Below are 19,650 nucleotides of genomic sequence, written 5' to 3' on the forward strand. Positions count from 1 at the left end.
TAGGTAAATAAATGTTCGCCACCCGGTGATGCCCATATCGCATGAATTAATTAAAGTAAACTCTAGGAGTAGAAATAGAGGACAGAGGTAAATGGAGAGCTATGATGAGCGGGCACGAAAGGGGCAGCGCAGCCAGGAACTTGTTGAATGTCAGATATGCTAGACAGTACTAATGGCCTACTCCTGTTCCTATTTCTGATGTTCTTATGTTCTTTGCAATCTGCTTTCACATGCAAACTCTTCCCACTTTGCATTGCAGTTTGCAAGCACTACGTAAAATGTGAAAGCTGCCTGAAATCACAAAGATTCCAGGCAAATCCAGCTATGACTGGGGAACATCCCAATCCCTCTGCACTGAAATTGCTTGAAGTCTCTCTTTAATTAAGTAATAGGTTGATTCTTTCTAGCAAACTGTATGACCTGACACATTTTCATATTAAATTCAATCTACAAAGCTTTTCCTCACTCACTTAACCTATCCATATTTCCTTTCAGATTATTTCTGTCCTCATTGCAACATGCCCTCACACTTTTTGTATCTTCAGCAAATTTTGCTGAAGGCTTTCTGCAAGAGGCCTTAATTCATATGCTGTGAGCCTGAGAAGAGAACCTGGGCCCTTACATTCAAAGATCTGCCGGTTCGTAACCAGTCGCTGGAATGGCTTGTAATTTTGTCTGTTACCAATGGGAGAGTCAATGTTTGAAATTCTCATCTTTCTGGAAGATACACTGCACTTTCATAGAGCAGTTTCAAGATCAGCAAGTTGTGTACAGCACATTATGGTCATTAACCATTATTTAAGTTAAGGCTCCAGCATTGTGTTATGGACCAGGCCAGACCCCCTGCTCCATAAGGGAGAAGTCAGAGACAGAGGCAGATCAGCCTGGACCTTTTTGGAGCCAGCAGCTTTTACAACACTACTGCTAAAAACCAAACCAAACCAAACCAAACCAAAGAAAAGCTGAGCTGGGAGAATTGGCCACTCCCCTTTCATTGTACAAGTGTTTTCTTTCCCAACAACTTAAAGCCTGTTGCCTGAGGCAGTATCTGTTACCTGTAATCAAATTGGCCCAAAAACCCTTCAACTTAAGACTTTTCGGAGTCTGTGTCTTTTACAACCTCTCTGAAAAAAAAGCCAAGGACAACATAATCTTGTTAAAAAAGCAGCATCATCACAATTGTCATTGGAATTTAATAGTGTTTAAAAATGTGTTGCTGGAAAAGCACAGCAGGTCAGGCAGCATCAAAGGAACAGAAGAATCGACGTTTCTGGCATAAGTCCTTCTTCAGGAATGTTCCTTTGATGCTGCCTGACCTGCTGCGCTTTTCCAGCAACACATTTTTAACCTCTGATCTCCAGCATCTGCAGTCATCACTTTCTCCTAGTTGAATTTAATAGTGTGCCAGGACTTGTTCCAACTTTACAGAGAAAAAGCACCATTTGAAAAATCTGTGTTACCTGAAGTCTCATTGCCTCTTCAGACCACCAGACCTCAAAATCCTTTTGCATCATCATCTTGGACTTTTCTAAGAGATGCTGTAAATGCTCGATCTCTGTCTTCAGTGCTTTCAGCCGATTGAAAGTCATTTTATAACTGGACAGGGATTAAAGTAAAATAGTCACATTGTAGCTGAGAGAACTGAGGAATTTCACAGAGATGCTCATGATGAGAAGTGACCTGCCTGTTTAGGAGTCACCCAAAGTACACATTGTGCTGATATACCAATCTTATTTTTCTAGCTGGTAAGCACTCAATATTACAACTTGTCAACCAATAGCATTCAAATAATTTAGAATACTACGGTGTTTTTGGTGGTACTTAATTACCTTACAAGGACAAAAAAGCATAAACAGCCCTGATATATGTACTTACATATAGAAATGGGGGTGACTGATGACACCAACAACTTGGGGGAACTATGCATGCACACTGTTGCAAGCACTGACTTAATGACCGGCTGCCCATCGGCCTTGATTCTTTCTTCTATGTTAGGGACTGCTTTCTTCCAATAGAAATAGCTGGCCTAATGAGCAACATTTGAACATGTTCCATCCTGCCTGACTGGACTGCTAATCATTTATCAAATTTATCAACAAGGTTTTAATTGAATTTTTTCCCTTTGTTTTTGTGGGTCCAATGGACCCAGTCACAGTTTTAATGCTCTGCATCCAAGTATTCTTCCTCCAATTTCCAAAATTAAGTCCAGCCTTTGTTGAGTTGGTCTCAATCAGCTCCTGCACCTCTTTCGGGATCAAGACCAGGATCCTGCATACCGGGCTTCCATGTACTGTCGGGAAACCATGCCATCCCTTGGCGATAACCACGCTGACCACATGTCTGTGTTGTAATGGGAATCCTGGAGGACTTGACGCAAGACTGCATTAAAAAAATCTGAATTGAAGATTTTATCTTCATAATGATGCTCGATCCATATACTTTTGTATTCCTTAAAGGTGTTAAGGCTCACACGGATCAATGTTGGAATAGTGATAGAGACATTAGGGCGGGTTGGTTGTAAATGGATGTTACCTGGGAGTATGTGATAAGAGCAAAGAAAGAGATCAAATAGATCTTGTAATATTTATCCATAATATGTATTGTCTGTTCATTTCCTTTTAGAAAATATTCTGACTTTCTCTCCGCACTTTTCAGGTCAGGTCGTGAACCACCACAGCTGACTTGAATTTGGGCCTCCATCAGGGTTATGCTAAATCAATACATTCACAGGTACATAATCAGAACCAGATTCCCTTCTCCCCAACTGTTCAGAGTCTTTTTTTTTGGGAACCATGTGGACTCTGCTCATTTACTTCCTCAAGAAAAGTGAACAAAATAGATGTGGGGGTGTGAGAAAGACAAGGCAAGGGGCTTGGGGATGGAGGCAGAAAGAGTCTGGAGTGGTTTAAAACCAGGGGAGACACAGTTGTTTTTAGTTCTGAACCATGATGGACTCCAACCCCACTGCAAAAGCGAACGCATTTTTCACAGCACCATGTGTTATCTGAGAAGCAGGTGGGGTGGAGCATTGTTCTGTAATTGGTGGTCACCCTTTAAAGTGTCCTCAGCTTTGGAGAGGAAGGGTTAAACTAGTAAGTGAGTTAACCAATAAAGTAATAATTGTCAGAATTTTGCGAGTTAAATAATATTAACTAAATTAATAATGTGGTAGTGTTGAAACAGAAACATCCGCTTGATTGTTTGACATTGCACTTTTTGTAGGAGTTTTACAAAAAAGTTTAAATGAAAGAAAGGAAGGTCACCAACCTCTTTTTTTCTTCCTCTATTTTCTCTCGAAGTTCATTTTCTAAGTGATCTGGTTCAGTGACATCTGCTGGCTCGCTGGTCACACCTGGTGAGATATTGTGGAAGAAAATGCTTAAGTGCAGCATTAAAGGTCCCCTTTGATGCAATTCCTTTGTGGAATTTGTTTGCTGTAAAACATGTTTTCAAGGCTCCCCATGATGAAGAAAAAAAATAGCACCAATGACAGAAGCTTAAGAGAAGGTCAACTCTTACCTTGGGGTAGGAATTTCTCTCACCACAATGCTTAATGATATCATATGTGTATATGCTTCTGTCAAATTATATATTTATTCTTTTAGAATATGCCAATCATTTTGCTGAAAACCAGTCAGAGGAGATCTTCCTTTGATGTTCTTATAATGTGGCTGTGACTAAAAGATATTGTCCACTGGTGGCAGCTGTAGCACTCTTGAGTAGCTCTAAAGGCATAATTAAGGCTGACACTCCAGCTTAGTACTGTGTCAATGCTGCCCCTTCAGGCAGACTTAAAAGATTCCATAGCACTGAATGAAGAAAAGGTCATTCGCTCTGGTGACTTGGTGAATATTTATCCCTCAACTAAACCATCAAACAACTGAGCTGGACATTCACTGATTGCTGATTGGTGGAGTTTGCTGTGCGTGATGTGACTGCCAATTCCAGCCTTAGACCAGTGATTACACTTCAAGCAGTGCTTGGTTGGTTGTCAAGCAGTTTTGGATAGCCTGAGGTTATGCAGGAGACACTATACAAGCACCAGTCTTTAATTTTTTGTTCATGGAGGAATGTTAAAACAGAAGGAAGAAAACAGTATAGTTAACGTGAATAAATATTCTATTTACGAAGGACAGAGGGGAAATGGCTAACAGAATTTGCATTTAAAGTGTTCCTCTTCTGCTGCATATGGGACTGAAAGAGTTAATTCTGAGGCGTGTCATAAGCACTACCCACTGTGATTATATCATGTAATCTTATAAACAGAACAGTTTAGGATCTCAAAGCAGTAAGACCTAACATCCAGGTCCTCTGCATGGTCTCTGTAATAATGTCTATCATATAAGTGTAGACTGTAACTCGTTTCCAAAACGCAATAAACCATATCTTGTTAACTATGAAAGACTCATCCAGCTAGACCAGGAAGTGGTTTTCCTTTATCCCACTGAACTAAGCAGTACATGGACAGGATAGTGGCATAAACATTCATCTTGAGCAGCAGTTTGGAGTGCTGATGTGTCCATACAAAATCCTCCATTACATGTTCTCTTTAAAGACACAGCATTTTTTTAAAAAAGCAGCAAGTGTATCTTTACGATAATTTTATAATTAACATTTTGAACAATTCTAAAGTTCCAATTAATTCCAAGGCTAAGTTAAAGCAATAGTTTATCACCGTATCTACCCGTGCTGACACCTTCAGAGATCAATGGAGTTGTACACCAAAATCCTTTTTGTTCCCAGTACTCCCCAAGAACTACAATGACCTGCCATTCATTAAGTAAACCCTTCCCTTATTAGACCTCCCAAAATGCATCACTGCATTAATAAAAATAATAAATCCAAATCAAATCATATTTATCAGGACTAAGTTCCATCTGTCATTGTTTTGCCGAAGTTAAGCCGATCGATATTAGAATGTCATTGGACACCATCTTCCCCAGGACCAGGACATTCCAGGAACTTCAATTGTTGTTGCATTCTTATTGGTTTTGTGACTTAGGTCTCTGTACATGACTGACTGCCCAGGCTCAGAGCTGGTATCGGGTGATGGTGCTGATTTATTTTTATGACTAGTTAATATTTGGAGCTGGTATAACAGTTCCAATCTATTCATTATGTGGATATGCCAGTGTTGGACTGGAGTGGACAAAGTCAGAGGTCACACAACACCAGGTTATAGTCCAACAGGTTCATTTAAAATCATAAGCTTTCAGAGCGCTGCTTCTTCGTAAGATGAGGTTCCAAATACTTGAGGTGAATCGATTCATATGTTGACTAGGAGCCCATTAATACCCAGAACAGGAATTATAATTCAACCAATTCTTGTGAAACTGCTTGCTGACTAAAGCTAGAATAGAATTTCTTTAATATATTTATTCTTTGGCCAGATGTCACACTGGCAAGGCAGTATGTACTGTATTGCATATTTCCTCCATTTGCCCTGAGCATATTAAGAGCCACCCACATAGTGAGACTAGAAACACATTATACTGAACTAGATAGAAGTGACAAGTCCTTGAAGTTATTTTTTAATGGTTCAAGTTGACAGATTTATTATAGTCAGTGTCACAAATTCAAAGAATAATTTTCAAAACAAAATCTGGAACTAAGAATCTAATGATGACCATGAAACTGTTGTTGATTGTCAGTTAAAATTTCCATCTGGTTCACTAATGTCATTTCGGGAAGGATAGTACCGTCCTTACCTGGTCTGACCCACATGTGACACCAGATCCATATCATTGCAGGTGACTCCTAACTGCCCTCTGGGCAATGAGGGATGGGCAATAAATACTGGCCTAATCAGCGACACCCATATCCTATGAATATTCATTCAAAAGAAAGTAGCTCATTTTTGTTCAGGCAACAACATATAAACTGGTGTAAATGCTGCTTACTGCATGCTATTAATTCTGTGCATTGGGACCATAAGCATAATCTGCTTCGATGGTATATCCAGATGCTATTTTTATTTTGGCAAGTGCAGGCAATTAAGGCTCTTGTTGCTAAATTGTGTATATTTTATTAATTGTTTTCATCCATCTATAACTTCAACCAGATGTTGACAAGGCTGAGACTTCAAACAGGGAAAAATATACCTTACTAGTCAATTCTTGAGCCTTTCTACTTCTCCTTTCACTTATTTACTCACAACCTTTTAGCTGCTGTTCTCTTGCTTAGAGACAAAAGAATTGCAGATGCTGGAATCCGAGGTAGACAAGCAGGAGGCTGGGAGAACAAAGCATCAGGAGGTGGAGACGTTGATGTTTCGGGTATAACTCTTCTTCAGGACTGGGGGGAGATGGGGGGGTAAGGGGAACTTCAGATAAAGGGGGTAGGGGGACAGGATGGTGAGGTGAGATAAGTTTCTGTCTCTCTTCCAGCTTGCTTCTCCTTTTTTCTCTAATTTTCTCTGAACATTTCTAGATTTTGTTATAACTATTAGTTCTCTCCCTTTGTAGGCAACACATCGTCAAAATCATCTGGCTTCATGACATGTATTATTATTTCAGAGGCAACTTTTAGTTTTGGTTAAATTTGTAAGAATAATCCTGGACTTTAAAAACTACCTGAACTCCTCAAGTATGGTCGTTCAAAGGGTGATGTGTCTTTAGCTAAAAAGGGCAGGGGGTGCAAATGAGAAAACTTGACAATGGATCACCCACCTCTAAGCCTTTGATAGAACCAGGAGGTCTACATTTACCTTAATAAAACATTTGAATTATTGATGCAGTTTCAGGTCAAAGAAGCCAAACCCATCTTTATGAACAAGGAGGCTTCTTCATGTAACCAGGGGATCTGAAGAGAGGACTATTAACTCTACCAGAGATATATCCCAGAATCAAAAGCAGTCATTTTGAAAATAAAAGATAGTCCAACTACAATTCTGTTTGAAACATTTCAAATTGCATTAGATGAAGATTGTGGGGATCAGAGAGGCTTCCTTATTTAATTTCCCTGCGTGTGGCTTTTGCTCGCAGAAGCAGAGATGGAAAAATGCAACTTTGAATGTTCAGCTGCTCATAAATCACTGAGCTGCAAAGCAAAAGAGATAATTATTTGCCAGGTCTATATCTTTAGTAGATAAAATACAACTTTAGTGCGCATTGCACCGATTGCATATAAGATCCCAAACTCAATTTCAAGTCAGAGATGATGAGGGAAGAAAGGGGAATGGGGGGTGGGGAGTGGGGGAAGGCAGTGGCTTAGTGGCAATGTCACAGGATTAGTAACCCAAAGCCCAAGGAAATGTCCTGGGAACACAGGTTTGAATTGTCCCATGTCAGATGTGAATTAAATGCAAGAATGTATTTAACTTAATGGTGACCGCATAAACCCACCTGGTCCATGTACACCTAAAAGGGGAGGAAATCTTCCACCCCTACCTGGACTGACCTACAAGTCCCTCCAGACCCACAGCAATGTGGTTGAATGTTAACTGCCCCTGGACAATTAGTACAACTAGGAATGGGCCAAAAAAATGTTGTCTTAGCCAGCAACACTTTTATTTAATGAAGAAATAGAAAAGGACTTTGGCTACTTGGTTTTTTTAGTCTGGAGTTAGAGGATTAAATCTAAAACTAGGGAGGTTCCAATTTTAACTTTAAGCTATGGTGCTGAATTACAGTGCTGACTTTACAGCTCAAGCTGACTTTACAAGGCAGCCATGGAAAAGTTTGAAGTTTTCTAAGTGTATAAAGGCGACATGCTGTATGGAGACTTGGATACTGTTTCAAACTCTCATTTTATGAATAAAATACATTTTTAGCAAAAAAGAACCCCTTCCAGCAAAGGAGGTCAAAAAAATACAAAAGAGCAAGAAAATAAGCTGAGAGAGCTGGTGAGGGAGATAAAAACTGACAATAAGAGATTCTTTAAATACATAAAAAGGCAGAGAGACACAAAAGTGAACATAGACCCCCTTAGAAAATGAATCTGGGGAGATGGTTATGGGGACAAGGAAATGGCAGAGGAGTTACACAGATATTTTTCCTCAGGCTTGGTGGTGGAAGATAAATCAAACATTTTATTAATACGAAAGAATGTAAGGGACGAATGAAGTATCATTCTCAGAAGTAGTTTTAATCAAAGTAATGGGGGCTAAAGGCAGATAAGTCCCCTGGCCCGGATGGCTTGCATCCTAAGATACAAAAGGAGGTAACATTGAGAGGATGCTGGATATCTCTGGTGTCCTCAAACCCTCGAAGGAAAAGATTCTTGACCTGGCAGGGACTGGACCTGTAGGGACGTGGAGACATCTATGCTTTGACAATGGATTAAGCAAAACTTATCATCTCACTGACACTGTTGACACTAACCAGGCATTGAACATTACTAATAACCAGTGGTTGCAATGTTTTCTGCCTCATGATTTTCAAATAGACACAAGTCCTCAAGGACCAGCCAGTCCCCGTTCTTAAACATCTCTGCATCATTGTGAGGAAACATTAGAGGGAATTATCTCATGGATACCCCATTTCCCCCAGCTGCATGGATGGAAACATATCGCTCTGTGAGGACCACTGAATCTTTGGAATCGCCTTCTTGAAAATGCATTGGATGGAGAATCTTTAAATATTTTTAACATCGAGTTAGATAGATTGTTGATTATCAAGAGGTTGAAAGATTATCAGGGATATGTAGGAATTTAGAGTTGAGATTAAAGTCAGATCAGCCATGACCTTATTGAATGGTGAAGTATGCTCAAAGAGCCAACTCTTGTTCCTTGTTCGTATGTTTACTGAGTTGCATGACAGAGAAACCTCCAGGTTGCTTTCAATCAGGGGGTTGCTGGAGACCAGGTACCTGCTAAAATCTCAGCAAAAAAAATGATACTGTTGTCATGATGGACTTGGTGCAAATGCACAGCAGCAGGAGCAGCATTGACCCTCACTGCTGAGAAGCTAGGGCCAATCTGGATGGAGTCCTGTCACTGCAGGTCTGGCAGCCTCAGCTGTTGCTGGACAGCTGACAAAAGTTGCGCTCTATTGGCTTATGCAGCAGTCTAGGTGCTCCCCTTCACAAGGAGTCAGGGCAATGCTAGAAGGCATCAACCATCAAGAGGAGGAGTTATATTACAGGGTCTTCAACATTATCTATTCAGAAGATTGCAGAGCTGGCTGGACCATCCATCACTACTCTGGCTGCTGCTCATGACCTCAGAAGTTGCAGCTGAGGAGTTGCTTGAGGAGTGGTTTCCCTCCAGCCAAGTGCAGAGCAGGAAGCTCAGTGCAGCACAATGGAGGGGGGCAAGAAACCAGGAGGAAAAACTCTATCAATATGACATACAGGTAATGGCTGGAAACACTGTACATAGTCTGGTGAACATTACATTTACCATACTCTGTTAGGTCCATATATTATTTAAAATAATGATTTCACATTTAAAGTTTCTTTCACAACCAATAGTATGCAAATAATTTTAACTTCACATAAAAACTTGCATTTCACCATTCTTGTAGTTTTCCCTGTTGTTATTGTGGTTGTAGATGCTTCATAGTGCCCTGTGGCATCAGTCCTTGGCTGTTAACAAGATGCTGTGGTTGGGGGTCTGTGGTGATCATCAAATACATCGTGTGGGAGCACTGGCAGTAAGTAAAGCAAGTAAAGGCATCGGCTCATTCTGATGCACCCGCTCCCCTCCATAATTGCTGACCGCCTGTCAGATTGCAACATATATCAGGGAGCTTCCCAGCAGTGACAGGAACAGGGAGATGTAATTAAGATGCTCAAAGAGGAAGGACGGCTCCAGAGCAGGGACCCTGCATGTCATGTGCTGTTCCCCTGTGAATCCGCAATGAACAGCTGGAGATCTGGCCCATTCCCTCAGATGTATCCCACCCACTGTGAGTCATTTTGCAGCTATTCTCCTCAACATTGCACACCACTCATGTGCTTCATGATTGAAAGAACAGCAAGCCGTCTCTGCCAGTGGCGTTTAGCCTCAGCATTTACATGCTATGAGACTCCGAACATCAGATTGTTCTTTCTAAGTGCTCATTCTATTAACCATACAGGTTTGCATTCCCCAGACCTGCCTACCTGCTTCCCCCCCCACGCCCCAACCAGTCTCCATTCCCCCAGTTCCCTCTTTCTCTTGTCTCCCCTTCCCCAACACCAATACCCCCTTAGTTTCTGTGAACTATAGCATAATGACGACTGGTATGGGAGGCTGACCTGAATAACCTTTGCTGGGCCCCTGGCTGATGGGGAATCCCCATGGACTTTATTGTGGGACCACTCCCTGAAGACTTTCAGACACAGTTTGTGCTGCTTGTAACAATTGCCGTGTGTTTGGCACAAATACTAAATCCACATTGCGGAGATGCTAGACTGACATAGCCCACTGATGTATGACAAAATGTAGGCCACCTTGACTGCTTACTGATTACTTGCCTATCGTCTGACTGTGCTAACTGCCAATGCAAGGCAAACCATGGCAGAGTAGAACAAAGTGTATATGCTGGAAACAAGCTGGCAGCACCAGGCGAATGCACACTGAGAAAGCCAGGGAGGAGCCCTGCTAAACAGCCTGATCCCCACCGTATAATGTGCTCCCCTCCTTGTGTAGTACCTGTATCTAATGTAGCCAGACACTGTTGGTTGCCAATATGCCTTCCCAGACCAGTCTGCCCTTGCATGGCACAGTGCTGGTGCATCGAAGGATGCCAGGTTGGTGGCAAAGCCTCCCTGAAAGTGTAGGGTCAATGCCCATGATGGAAGGGTATGTGTGGCAGACTCTGCCCTGCCTATAAGTTTGTCTATGGCCAACATGGATGTCTGGGAGCAAGAATCTGCTCTGGTTTCCATGTTGAAATGTCCCTGTTTGCATCATGAATTTTTAAGACTGCACCCCATAGCAAGGTGTGCTGTTAACAAACAATAAACAGTCATTCCCTGTTGAGAATTTAGCAATGCTGCTTGAGTAATGGGGTTGAGAGGGGGTGATGTTGTATGGCGATGATCTGCACGTGGAGATGAATAGCTTGCCGGTTCTTACCACCTATCGCAACACAGCCCATTCCATTTATGATTCCAGCCTCTGTACCCTTAAAAACTCTGCTTTCCTCAGACAACTGCATCAGGCAAAGCTCCCGAAACAAATATCCTCAATATAGGCATACAAAAGAGTTTCATAATTGCAAATTCAACTCAAAGATTTTCATTTTCTGATGTAATATTGCTATGCATATTCTTTGGACACTATCTGTGCATCATTCTCTCCAACCATCAACTTTGACACCTAGATAGTTGTGGTAATTAACTATTTTAATGCCCAGATCTAAGTTTTCACAAGAACAGTATTATTAACTGGCTTTTCCTCAAAAATTCCTAAGTTTTTTCATCTTGTTTTTGTTCAGTTTGAAAGGAATTTTCTGAACTTTTCTATTAAGTTTAAGTTGCTATACTTGATGAGATCAGAATTAACTCCACAGAGCCCTGTATCTGTCACCAGGTCACTCCTTACTTACACATGAACAGACCTTGACTTTAGTACTGCCTCATTCAGAGTCAGCTACCAGAGTGTCAACATCTCTGACAATCCTTTTTTTTTCTTTTTCTCCTTTTTTCCCTTACCCCCCACACTACTGCCTAACTGCGGTAGTGCTTATATTATCCCCAGCACCTATGTTGTGTGTGTGTAGGTGTGAGACACAGTGAAAGACAACAGGTGTACAAATCTTTATTCAATTTTCACCACCAGGAAGAAAGGAAGCACCAGGGTGGCCACTGACGAGCAGTGCACTTCTTATTGAAGGGCAATGCCGCGTGATCAAAAACACGAAAGGAAGGGTAGGGATTAAATCAAAATAGAGTTGGAGGGGAAAATAAAGCACTTCACACCCTGTGGTGCACACCTCTCCCTGAACAGCTCGAGGGAGTTGGTAGACACCACGTGCTCCTTCTCCAAGGACACCTGGGCTCGGACGAACACTCCCCTTTTTATAAGTAAACCCGGGATCCTTGATTGGACCAGATTAACAGCCCCAGTCAAGTAACTCATACTCTATGAGGTCCACCTGGCTGGCCTTGTTCTTATCATGTCATTAAATTCTGATTGCCAATGGGACAATTATACAAAAATGTTACTGAAGTTGTGTCATTAATTACATTCAAGGTTGAGGTAGATTTTTTTTAATTAGTAAGGGAATCAAGGATTTGAGGGAAATGAAGGAAAGTGGAACTGAGGATTATCAGATCAACAATGATATTCTTGAATGGTGGAGCAGACTTAATGGCCTACTTCAGCTCCTACAAGAATGGCGTTATGGTCTTTCTATATGCATCTTTGTGTTTTATATTTCCTCTCTTACTTTTATTTTTATTTCAGTAAGTTTGTTTTGGCCTCTTACATTAAATTAGCTTCTCCCATAAGGTTAGGAGTAGGAATATTTATCAATGATTGCCGTGTTAAGTGCCATTCATAACTCACCAGATATGAATCAGTCCTTACCCACATGCAGCAACCCAGAAAGACATTCTAGCCACTGCAGGGACTACTGGGAGTCCCAGAAAAATGATAATAGAAACTGGATTTCAAGGTAAGTCTCGAACTTTTGGTCAGGAATAAATCAGGGACACGAGCGAGGGTGAAGAGGGGATTGTGGATTTGAGTTCTAGAGGTCAGACATAAATGGGGAGTCCCATCTTGTCATTGAGGTTTGGAGGCAGCTGGGGGAACAGCTGCCCCTGATGGGCATAAGTAAACCCCCTAAAAAGGAACCCTGCCTTCCTTTCTGAAAACAACAGGTAGGTCACTTTGCTTCCATCTTAACTTGTCTATAATATTGTATCAGTGGCGATGAAAAGAGGCTATTCAGTGTTCTTCAACTGACAAACCAAAGGCCTCAATTTGCTTAAGGATGGGCAAGCTGGCTGCCACCTTGACCGCCCCCTTCACTGTAAATTGGGAGACAGCTTGAGAGTGCCAGAACAGTGGTTGGCCTCCCCTTCTACACCTTCAAATATATCATGCAACGGCACAAAACTAACCCAGAGAACTGTGGGCACATGGGATACCATAAGATTCTCCTCCAAACGCCATCACCGTGACATGGGGTTATAATCATCATTCCTTTACTGTCACTGTGACAGAATTCTGGAACACCTGCCTAAATAGTACTGTGAGTGGACTTATACTACAAGGGCCACAGTAGTTTAAGAAAATATCAGAATGTTCTCAGGGACAATTAGCATTAGTAATACATCCTGATTTTATCAGAGAAACCAATATCTTATGAATATATTTTTAAAAAGCCAATATCGGATATTTTCCAATTACACCTGCACCCCCCCCTTCCCCGCCTCCAATACCCCAGCCAATTTTGCTTTCCACTGAAAGTTATAGAAACACCATTTATAATAAGCAACTGATCCAATACCACCCACACCCACTACCTCCAACAAATTAAAATTACTTTGAATCTGGTGGCAATGGGCTTTGAATTGGGCTGGTGGGGTTGAACAGGGTGAATTGCAACCAGGAGAATATCTTGATAATCTTTCTAACATACATTGAGACTTTTTAAAATTCACCTGAAAAGCCAGAAAGGAGCTTGATTTAACATTTGATCCAAAAGGCATCATCTCTCAAGTGTCAAGCTTGATTGTGTACTCATGGCCTGAACTGCAAATTTAATCTACAATGTTCACAACTTAGAGACAGGAGTGCTAAATTACAGCAGCATGATAATGTAAGATAGTGATTAGTATAGTATCAAACTAGATCAGTATAGGATCAAACGTGACCGGCATGGTGGCTCACTGGTTAGCACTGCTGCCTCACAGCACCAGGGGCCCAGGTTCGATTCCCGACTCAGGCGACTGTCTGTGTGGAGTTTGCACATTCTCCCCGTCTCTGCGTGGGTTTCCTCCGGGTGCTCCAGTTTCCTTCCACAATCCAAAGATGTGCAGGTCAGGTGAATTGACTGTGCTAAATTGCCCATAGTGTTAGGTGCATTAGACAGAGGGAAATGGGTCTGGGTGGGTTACTCTTCATAGAGTCGGTGTGGACTTGTTGGGCCGAAGGGCCTGTTTCCACATTGTAGGGAATCTAATCTTAAGTAGTGAAGAACAATAAATCCTGTTAACTTTGACAATCCTTTAAACAGTCAAGTATTATCTCTTATATACTTAAAAGATATGGTTGCAAAATCCTTTAGATGGCACTATCTGAGCAATGTTATATGTTCCATTATTTCAAACTGCAGACCATCCAAAGTTGTCTGACTCAAACAACTAACCTATTGTCTTTTTGTGAAATCATGTTGTGATTACTAATCCTACCACTAGATGGCACTGGTGTAATCTTATCTGTTGAGATTACTGAACATATTGGGAAAGGTCATTCAGTCACTCAAAGGCATAAAAACATAATTAATACAAAGGAATCCTAGGCATCACTACGTACAAGCATGAAAATTTTGGCTTTTTAACCACAAGAATAGTTTCAAAATAAGGGTTGCACAAACAACGTTGTGCTTGAATAACCAGAAACTCAAACAAAAAGCACTTTTACAAGCTCTAGGTTAATTACTATGTTGATATTGACCAAGACAAGCAATTTTGAGTTAGCAGTTACAATGAGAAATAAGTTGTGATCTTTGCTGCTGTTGATTGTTAATCAGTAAGTAACACCATCTAAACAAAGCCCTTCAATCCCCATGATAATGAACACAAGCCTCCCATCCCTTCATTCATCACAATGAATCATGAGATTCTTGAGCCTATTTAACTTACTTTTTTAAATTTGTCAAAGCTGTAGGTCAATCGTAAATTTAAAAAACTGTGATTGATGTTCTTCTGTAAGCAAATATATTAAGATAGATAGCTAAGTTCTAATTAAGGGAGTGTTACACTGTCAGAGGTGCCATCTTTCAGATGAGACATTAGAATTAGTGCATCTGCCATCTAGGGCAGGTGTGAAAGATCCTATTGGACTATTTAAAGGGGAATTAAACACAGCATTAAAATTATAAAGTGCTGGAAAAGGGTCAGGAAGGTACTGTGGATGAAGACACAGTATGTTATCTCCAGTATCCTGGGTAATACTTAGCCAAAATCACAAAAATATTGCATGGTCATTATCATATTGTTTTGTTGCAGCTTGCTATGCACAAAATGGTTACTGTTTTTTCTTTAGATTAGAAGCTGCATTTCAAAACTACTTCATTTACTGTAAAGCACTTAGGTAACATAGCACATAATCTCTTTTCATAATTACTTATTGGCCCTCAGTAGTTGGGAACTTTGATTAGATGCTTCGGGATAAATTGGTAAACATTCTGTCTACAATAATACACACTTTCATGGATACGCCTACACCTCCAAAATCTTTACTGATAAAGGTGTTGGCCAGGAAACAAGTTGGTGGACCACTTCGCAGAACACCTATGTTTTGTCCACAAAAAGACCCTGAGTTTCCAGTTGTCTGCCACTTTAACGTACCACCTTGTTCCCTGGCCAACATCTGGCACAAGCTGGAAGTATACCTCATGTTCTACTGGACTCAGCAAGTTCAGCAATGTTAGGGCTTGAGGCACCTGCTCCCATGTCCTTACCCAAAACCCTACACACCGGGCTTTGTTATCACATGGTCTGCTATTACACACAACCCGTTGTTAGCTACCAATAGTCCCCATGAGCAGCCATTCATTCTCCTAGACTAATTGTTATCCACTCCTTTGTCTGTCCAACTGCTCTTCTTTCTCTTTTTGGGCTTTATCGGCACCAATCATTTACTCCTTAGCATCCCCCATCCTGTCTTCTGCATAAAAAACATTTTCCTAGCTACCATCAATTCTGAGGAAGGGTCAATGAACCTGAAACGTTAACTCTGATTTCTCTCCATTGATGCTGTCAGATCTGTGGAGCTTTTCCAGTAATTTCTGATTTCCAGTATCCGCAATTCTTTCAGTTTTTATCATCAGTATGACGACAGACAGAAAATATTATTGAATTAAATCAGATAAAAGTCAATGTATATGTATAGTAAATCTTCTGTACTTCATACTTAGATGAAGATGCACATGACTATTCAAGGAATGGAGGGATATGGACCAAGGGCAGGCCGAAGGGATTAGCTTAATTTGGTGTCAAGTTCGGAACAACATCATGGGCCGAGCGGTCCGTTCCTTTGCTGTATCATTTTATGTTCTAGACGTAGGTTCTAAATAAACTGTTTTACTAAACTCCTGCATGAATATGAACGACATAGATAAAGTCAATGTGTCAGAGTTGCATAATATGCAACACAGTGCACTGTGACGGGGTTACATAGCTTGTGAGTTGAAAGTGGAAGTGAATTATGTAGCTTAACATCAACAATGAATTATTTTGTGCATTCCACAGTCTCAAGTTATTTATTATGTACTTTGTGCTCAGAAAAATCAGAAGAGGAATTTAATCCTTTGAGAAAGGGTCATATCATGTTCCTTCCTCAGGAGGCTAAGGAAATTCAGCAGGTCCACAAGGATGCTTACCAATTTTTTCTGGATGTACCAGAAAAAAGCATCCTATCTGAATGCATCACAGTGTGATACGGCAACCGCTCTTCCCAAAACCGCATGAAACTGCAGAGAGTGGTGAATACAGTCTCATCCATCACACAAACCAGCCTTTCATCCAATGAATCCCCCCATACTTTTGGTGCCTTGGGAAAGCAGCAACAGAATCAAAGAGCCCTTTGAAGGAGTTATACTCTCCTTCACCCTCTTCTATCAGGCAGAAGATATAAATGCTTGAATACATGTACAAATCGATTCAAGAACAGCTTCTTCCCTGCTGTTATCAAACTTTTTTGAATGGACCTCTCAAACCATTAACTCTGATCACTGTCTCTGCACCTTCTCTGTGGCTGTAACTGTATTCTGCACTCTGTTCTGCTACCCTAGTGCACTTTGCATGGTACGATCTGCCTGTATAGCACACAAATCAACACTTTTCACTGTATCCCGGTACATGTGATCACAATACATCAATTAATTAATCTCTCAGCATTTTTAGAGGAATTAGAAGTTAGTCAGGGGTTGGTTGCCACAGTCAAGACAGAATCCTATTCAAAAAAGAAGCAAAAGGAGAAATACAAAAGGAGTAGAACTGAAGACACAAGACTAGTATAATGAGGAAGTATAATGGATTATATATTTCCCTCCATTTATTAATACAAGTGGAATATGGTAGAAAATTAAAATCAAGGACGCACAAGAAGCTAGAATTGGTGGGACACAGAGACCTAGGAGGTAAGCAAGGACGGTTTGAGACTATAGATTTAAAAATGAGTGTGATAGTTTTAATATTGGGGTATTGCCAAATTGGGAGCCAAAGTGGGTCAGCAGCACAGGGGCGATTGGTGATTAAACTTGATGTGAAATAGGCATTTAGGCATAGGACATGGGCAGCAGAGTTTTGGATGAACTTTAGTTCATTTGAAAGATGCAAAGAGAGTTAGGTTACCACACAAACAGCCAAGCCTGGAAATAATAAAAACACAGAATAGCTACATTGACAAAGGTCTGGAGTTAGGTTATGTTATGGAGGAGATAGAGAGTAGTATTGGTGATGGAACTGGTATAGAGCAGATATCACCTCTGGGCTAGTTACAACATCAAGATTGTGAACAAAGTTAAAAAAAATCACACAACACCAGGTTATAGTCCAACAGTTCAACCTGGACAGATGCCAAGGATAGGATTGATTCAATGACCGGAGAATGCTGTTGTGGCATGGACCAAAAATAATGCGTATCTAGTATAAGATAAATGAGTTTTCTAAGAATCAAGTGAGGAAACTTGTTTTATACACATGCCGATTTAGTTAGCTACAAATGTGAACAGAACAAAATAGTACCACAATGTTTCGTTGGAAATCAAATTGGAAAATTGCTTTGATTTCTAATTCTTGCTGGAATTTTCTCCTAAAATGTTACAATACCCATTCTCTTGTAAGATGCTGTTTGCTTCTAACAGTTTCCCACTTGATTTTAACATCTCTGTTCCTTTTGTTACAACAGCAATTGATCTTTTTAATCGAATCATTTCTTGTCCAGTTCAATTGAAGTTATAATTTAATTTGGTTCAGGTGAAATTTTCCATTCTTTATATAAATGGGGGTTTTACCACGATAACTCAGTCAATTTGAAAATGATGCTGAATTTGCTTTGAACTTGGGGTCACTGGGACTTATTGAATAGTGATGGAGCTTAGGGTGACTACAATATCTAGTTACACATTCTGCTTCACTTCACTGCTCTCCAGACAACCCCAAGCTTGATGAGTTTTACAGGAAAGTTTAGTTTAAATTCCCCCTTCTTTTAAAAGAAAACTTTACAGATTCAAATCCTGCCAAGTTCAAATCAGATGAGAAGATAGCAGAAAATCTGGGAAGCAAAACCTGGTCCTCAGGAATGCAATCTTGGCAGGAATGACAAGCAATAACAGTCTCCCTCTCTTTCTCACTCACTCTGTCAAAAAGAGAGTTGAAACTGTTAATCTTATACAGCAACACACTCTTTCCTACACTGAATCTGAAAATTACTTCAAGTCTGGTGAAGCAGTTTTTCAAGTCACCATAATGGAATTGCACGGTCTGCGAAAAGCTGAATGCAGTAAATCAGGATAACAGTGAAGTGGAAAGGAATAGCTGAATTCAAATATTTACCTTTAAGTTAAATGCACTCACTATGATGAGAGATGGGAGCCAAATATTGAGAAATTTGTCTGAAATTATGAGGCTCCTAATCAGTTTTCAATCTGCTCTGCTATTAAACAGGAGTGACGAGGGGCAGGCACTTACAATATTCTTGGCTACAATAGACTTGTCATTAAACTTTAACCCCGGGCAGGCAAGCAGCAGACCATGAAGGCTGGCTGAGGTAGGACCTGCATGGCACTTTTGGAAATACACAAGGAAGCAAGTCTTTTGGTTCAACCACTCCAGGTTGGCACACAAGCTAATGGTTCTCCACAATTATCCAAATTCTTGTGTCTGTAAACTCTTCTTTTTCATTCCTTCAACCACTATCCAATCTAATCCTTAATCAATTTCTGCCTCAGCCACTAAGCCTGGAAGTGAATTTCACAGTCTTTCAACTGTGTGTGGAGTGGTTTTTCCCATCTTGTATCCATGGCATTTTGCTTTTGATCCCTGAACCAGATGGAAACAGTTTATTTCCACCTACCTATCCCAACTATTTATATTATTAGTTCCCTCTGATTTATCAATGTTCCAGCAAGAAAAGGATCCATTTTTGAAGGTTCTTTCATATTCTCATTTCCTCATATCCTGCAAAATAGTTAATCTGCACTGTATTATCCCTACAATCTCAACACCCTCCATGTAGTGCAGAGTGTATAGCTACAAACAGTATTCTAACTGAGACCACATTAGTGTTCTGTAAAGGCTCTTCATTACAGTTTCACATAGATACACACGCACAATCCCTCCCCCCCCCCCCAGATCCTATACCATCTACAGTACCCAGGCTTCTGAATTCTGTCTGCCATTCCCGACTCCCCACACACTCCTCACCACGGCCTGTCAGCCTGGATTCAGATAAACACTCTCATTCATCAGCTAACATGGCTCCAGAGACACAGGAGGATGTATACAGACTCAGCAGTTGCTGCCACAGCCAGTAAAGTTGCTGAG

General features: G+C 40.7%; 1 protein-coding gene across 4 annotated transcripts in view; it reads right to left on the reverse strand.

Annotated features, from left to right (window-relative positions):
* Nucleotides 1-19,650, reverse strand: part of kif6 (kinesin family member 6) — a 570,521-nt gene that overhangs the window by 64,875 nt on the left and 485,996 nt on the right. For all 4 annotated transcript variants that reach the window (XM_043687249.2, XM_087983390.1, XM_087983396.1 and 1 more), the window contains 2 exons: nucleotides 3,268-3,352; nucleotides 1,461-1,596 (listed from right to left, as the gene is read on the reverse strand). In XM_043687249.2, coding sequence (XP_043543184.2) covers nucleotides 1,461-1,596; nucleotides 3,268-3,352 — 221 coding nt within the window. The remainder of the gene's footprint in view (nucleotides 1-1,460; nucleotides 1,597-3,267; nucleotides 3,353-19,650) is intronic.

Source organism: Chiloscyllium plagiosum, unplaced genomic scaffold, assembly GCF_037043375.1.
Source record: "Chiloscyllium plagiosum isolate Xiang-an unplaced genomic scaffold, Cpla_swu_hap1 HiC_scaffold_3, whole genome shotgun sequence".
NCBI lineage: Eukaryota > Metazoa > Chordata > Chondrichthyes > Orectolobiformes > Hemiscylliidae > Chiloscyllium > Chiloscyllium plagiosum.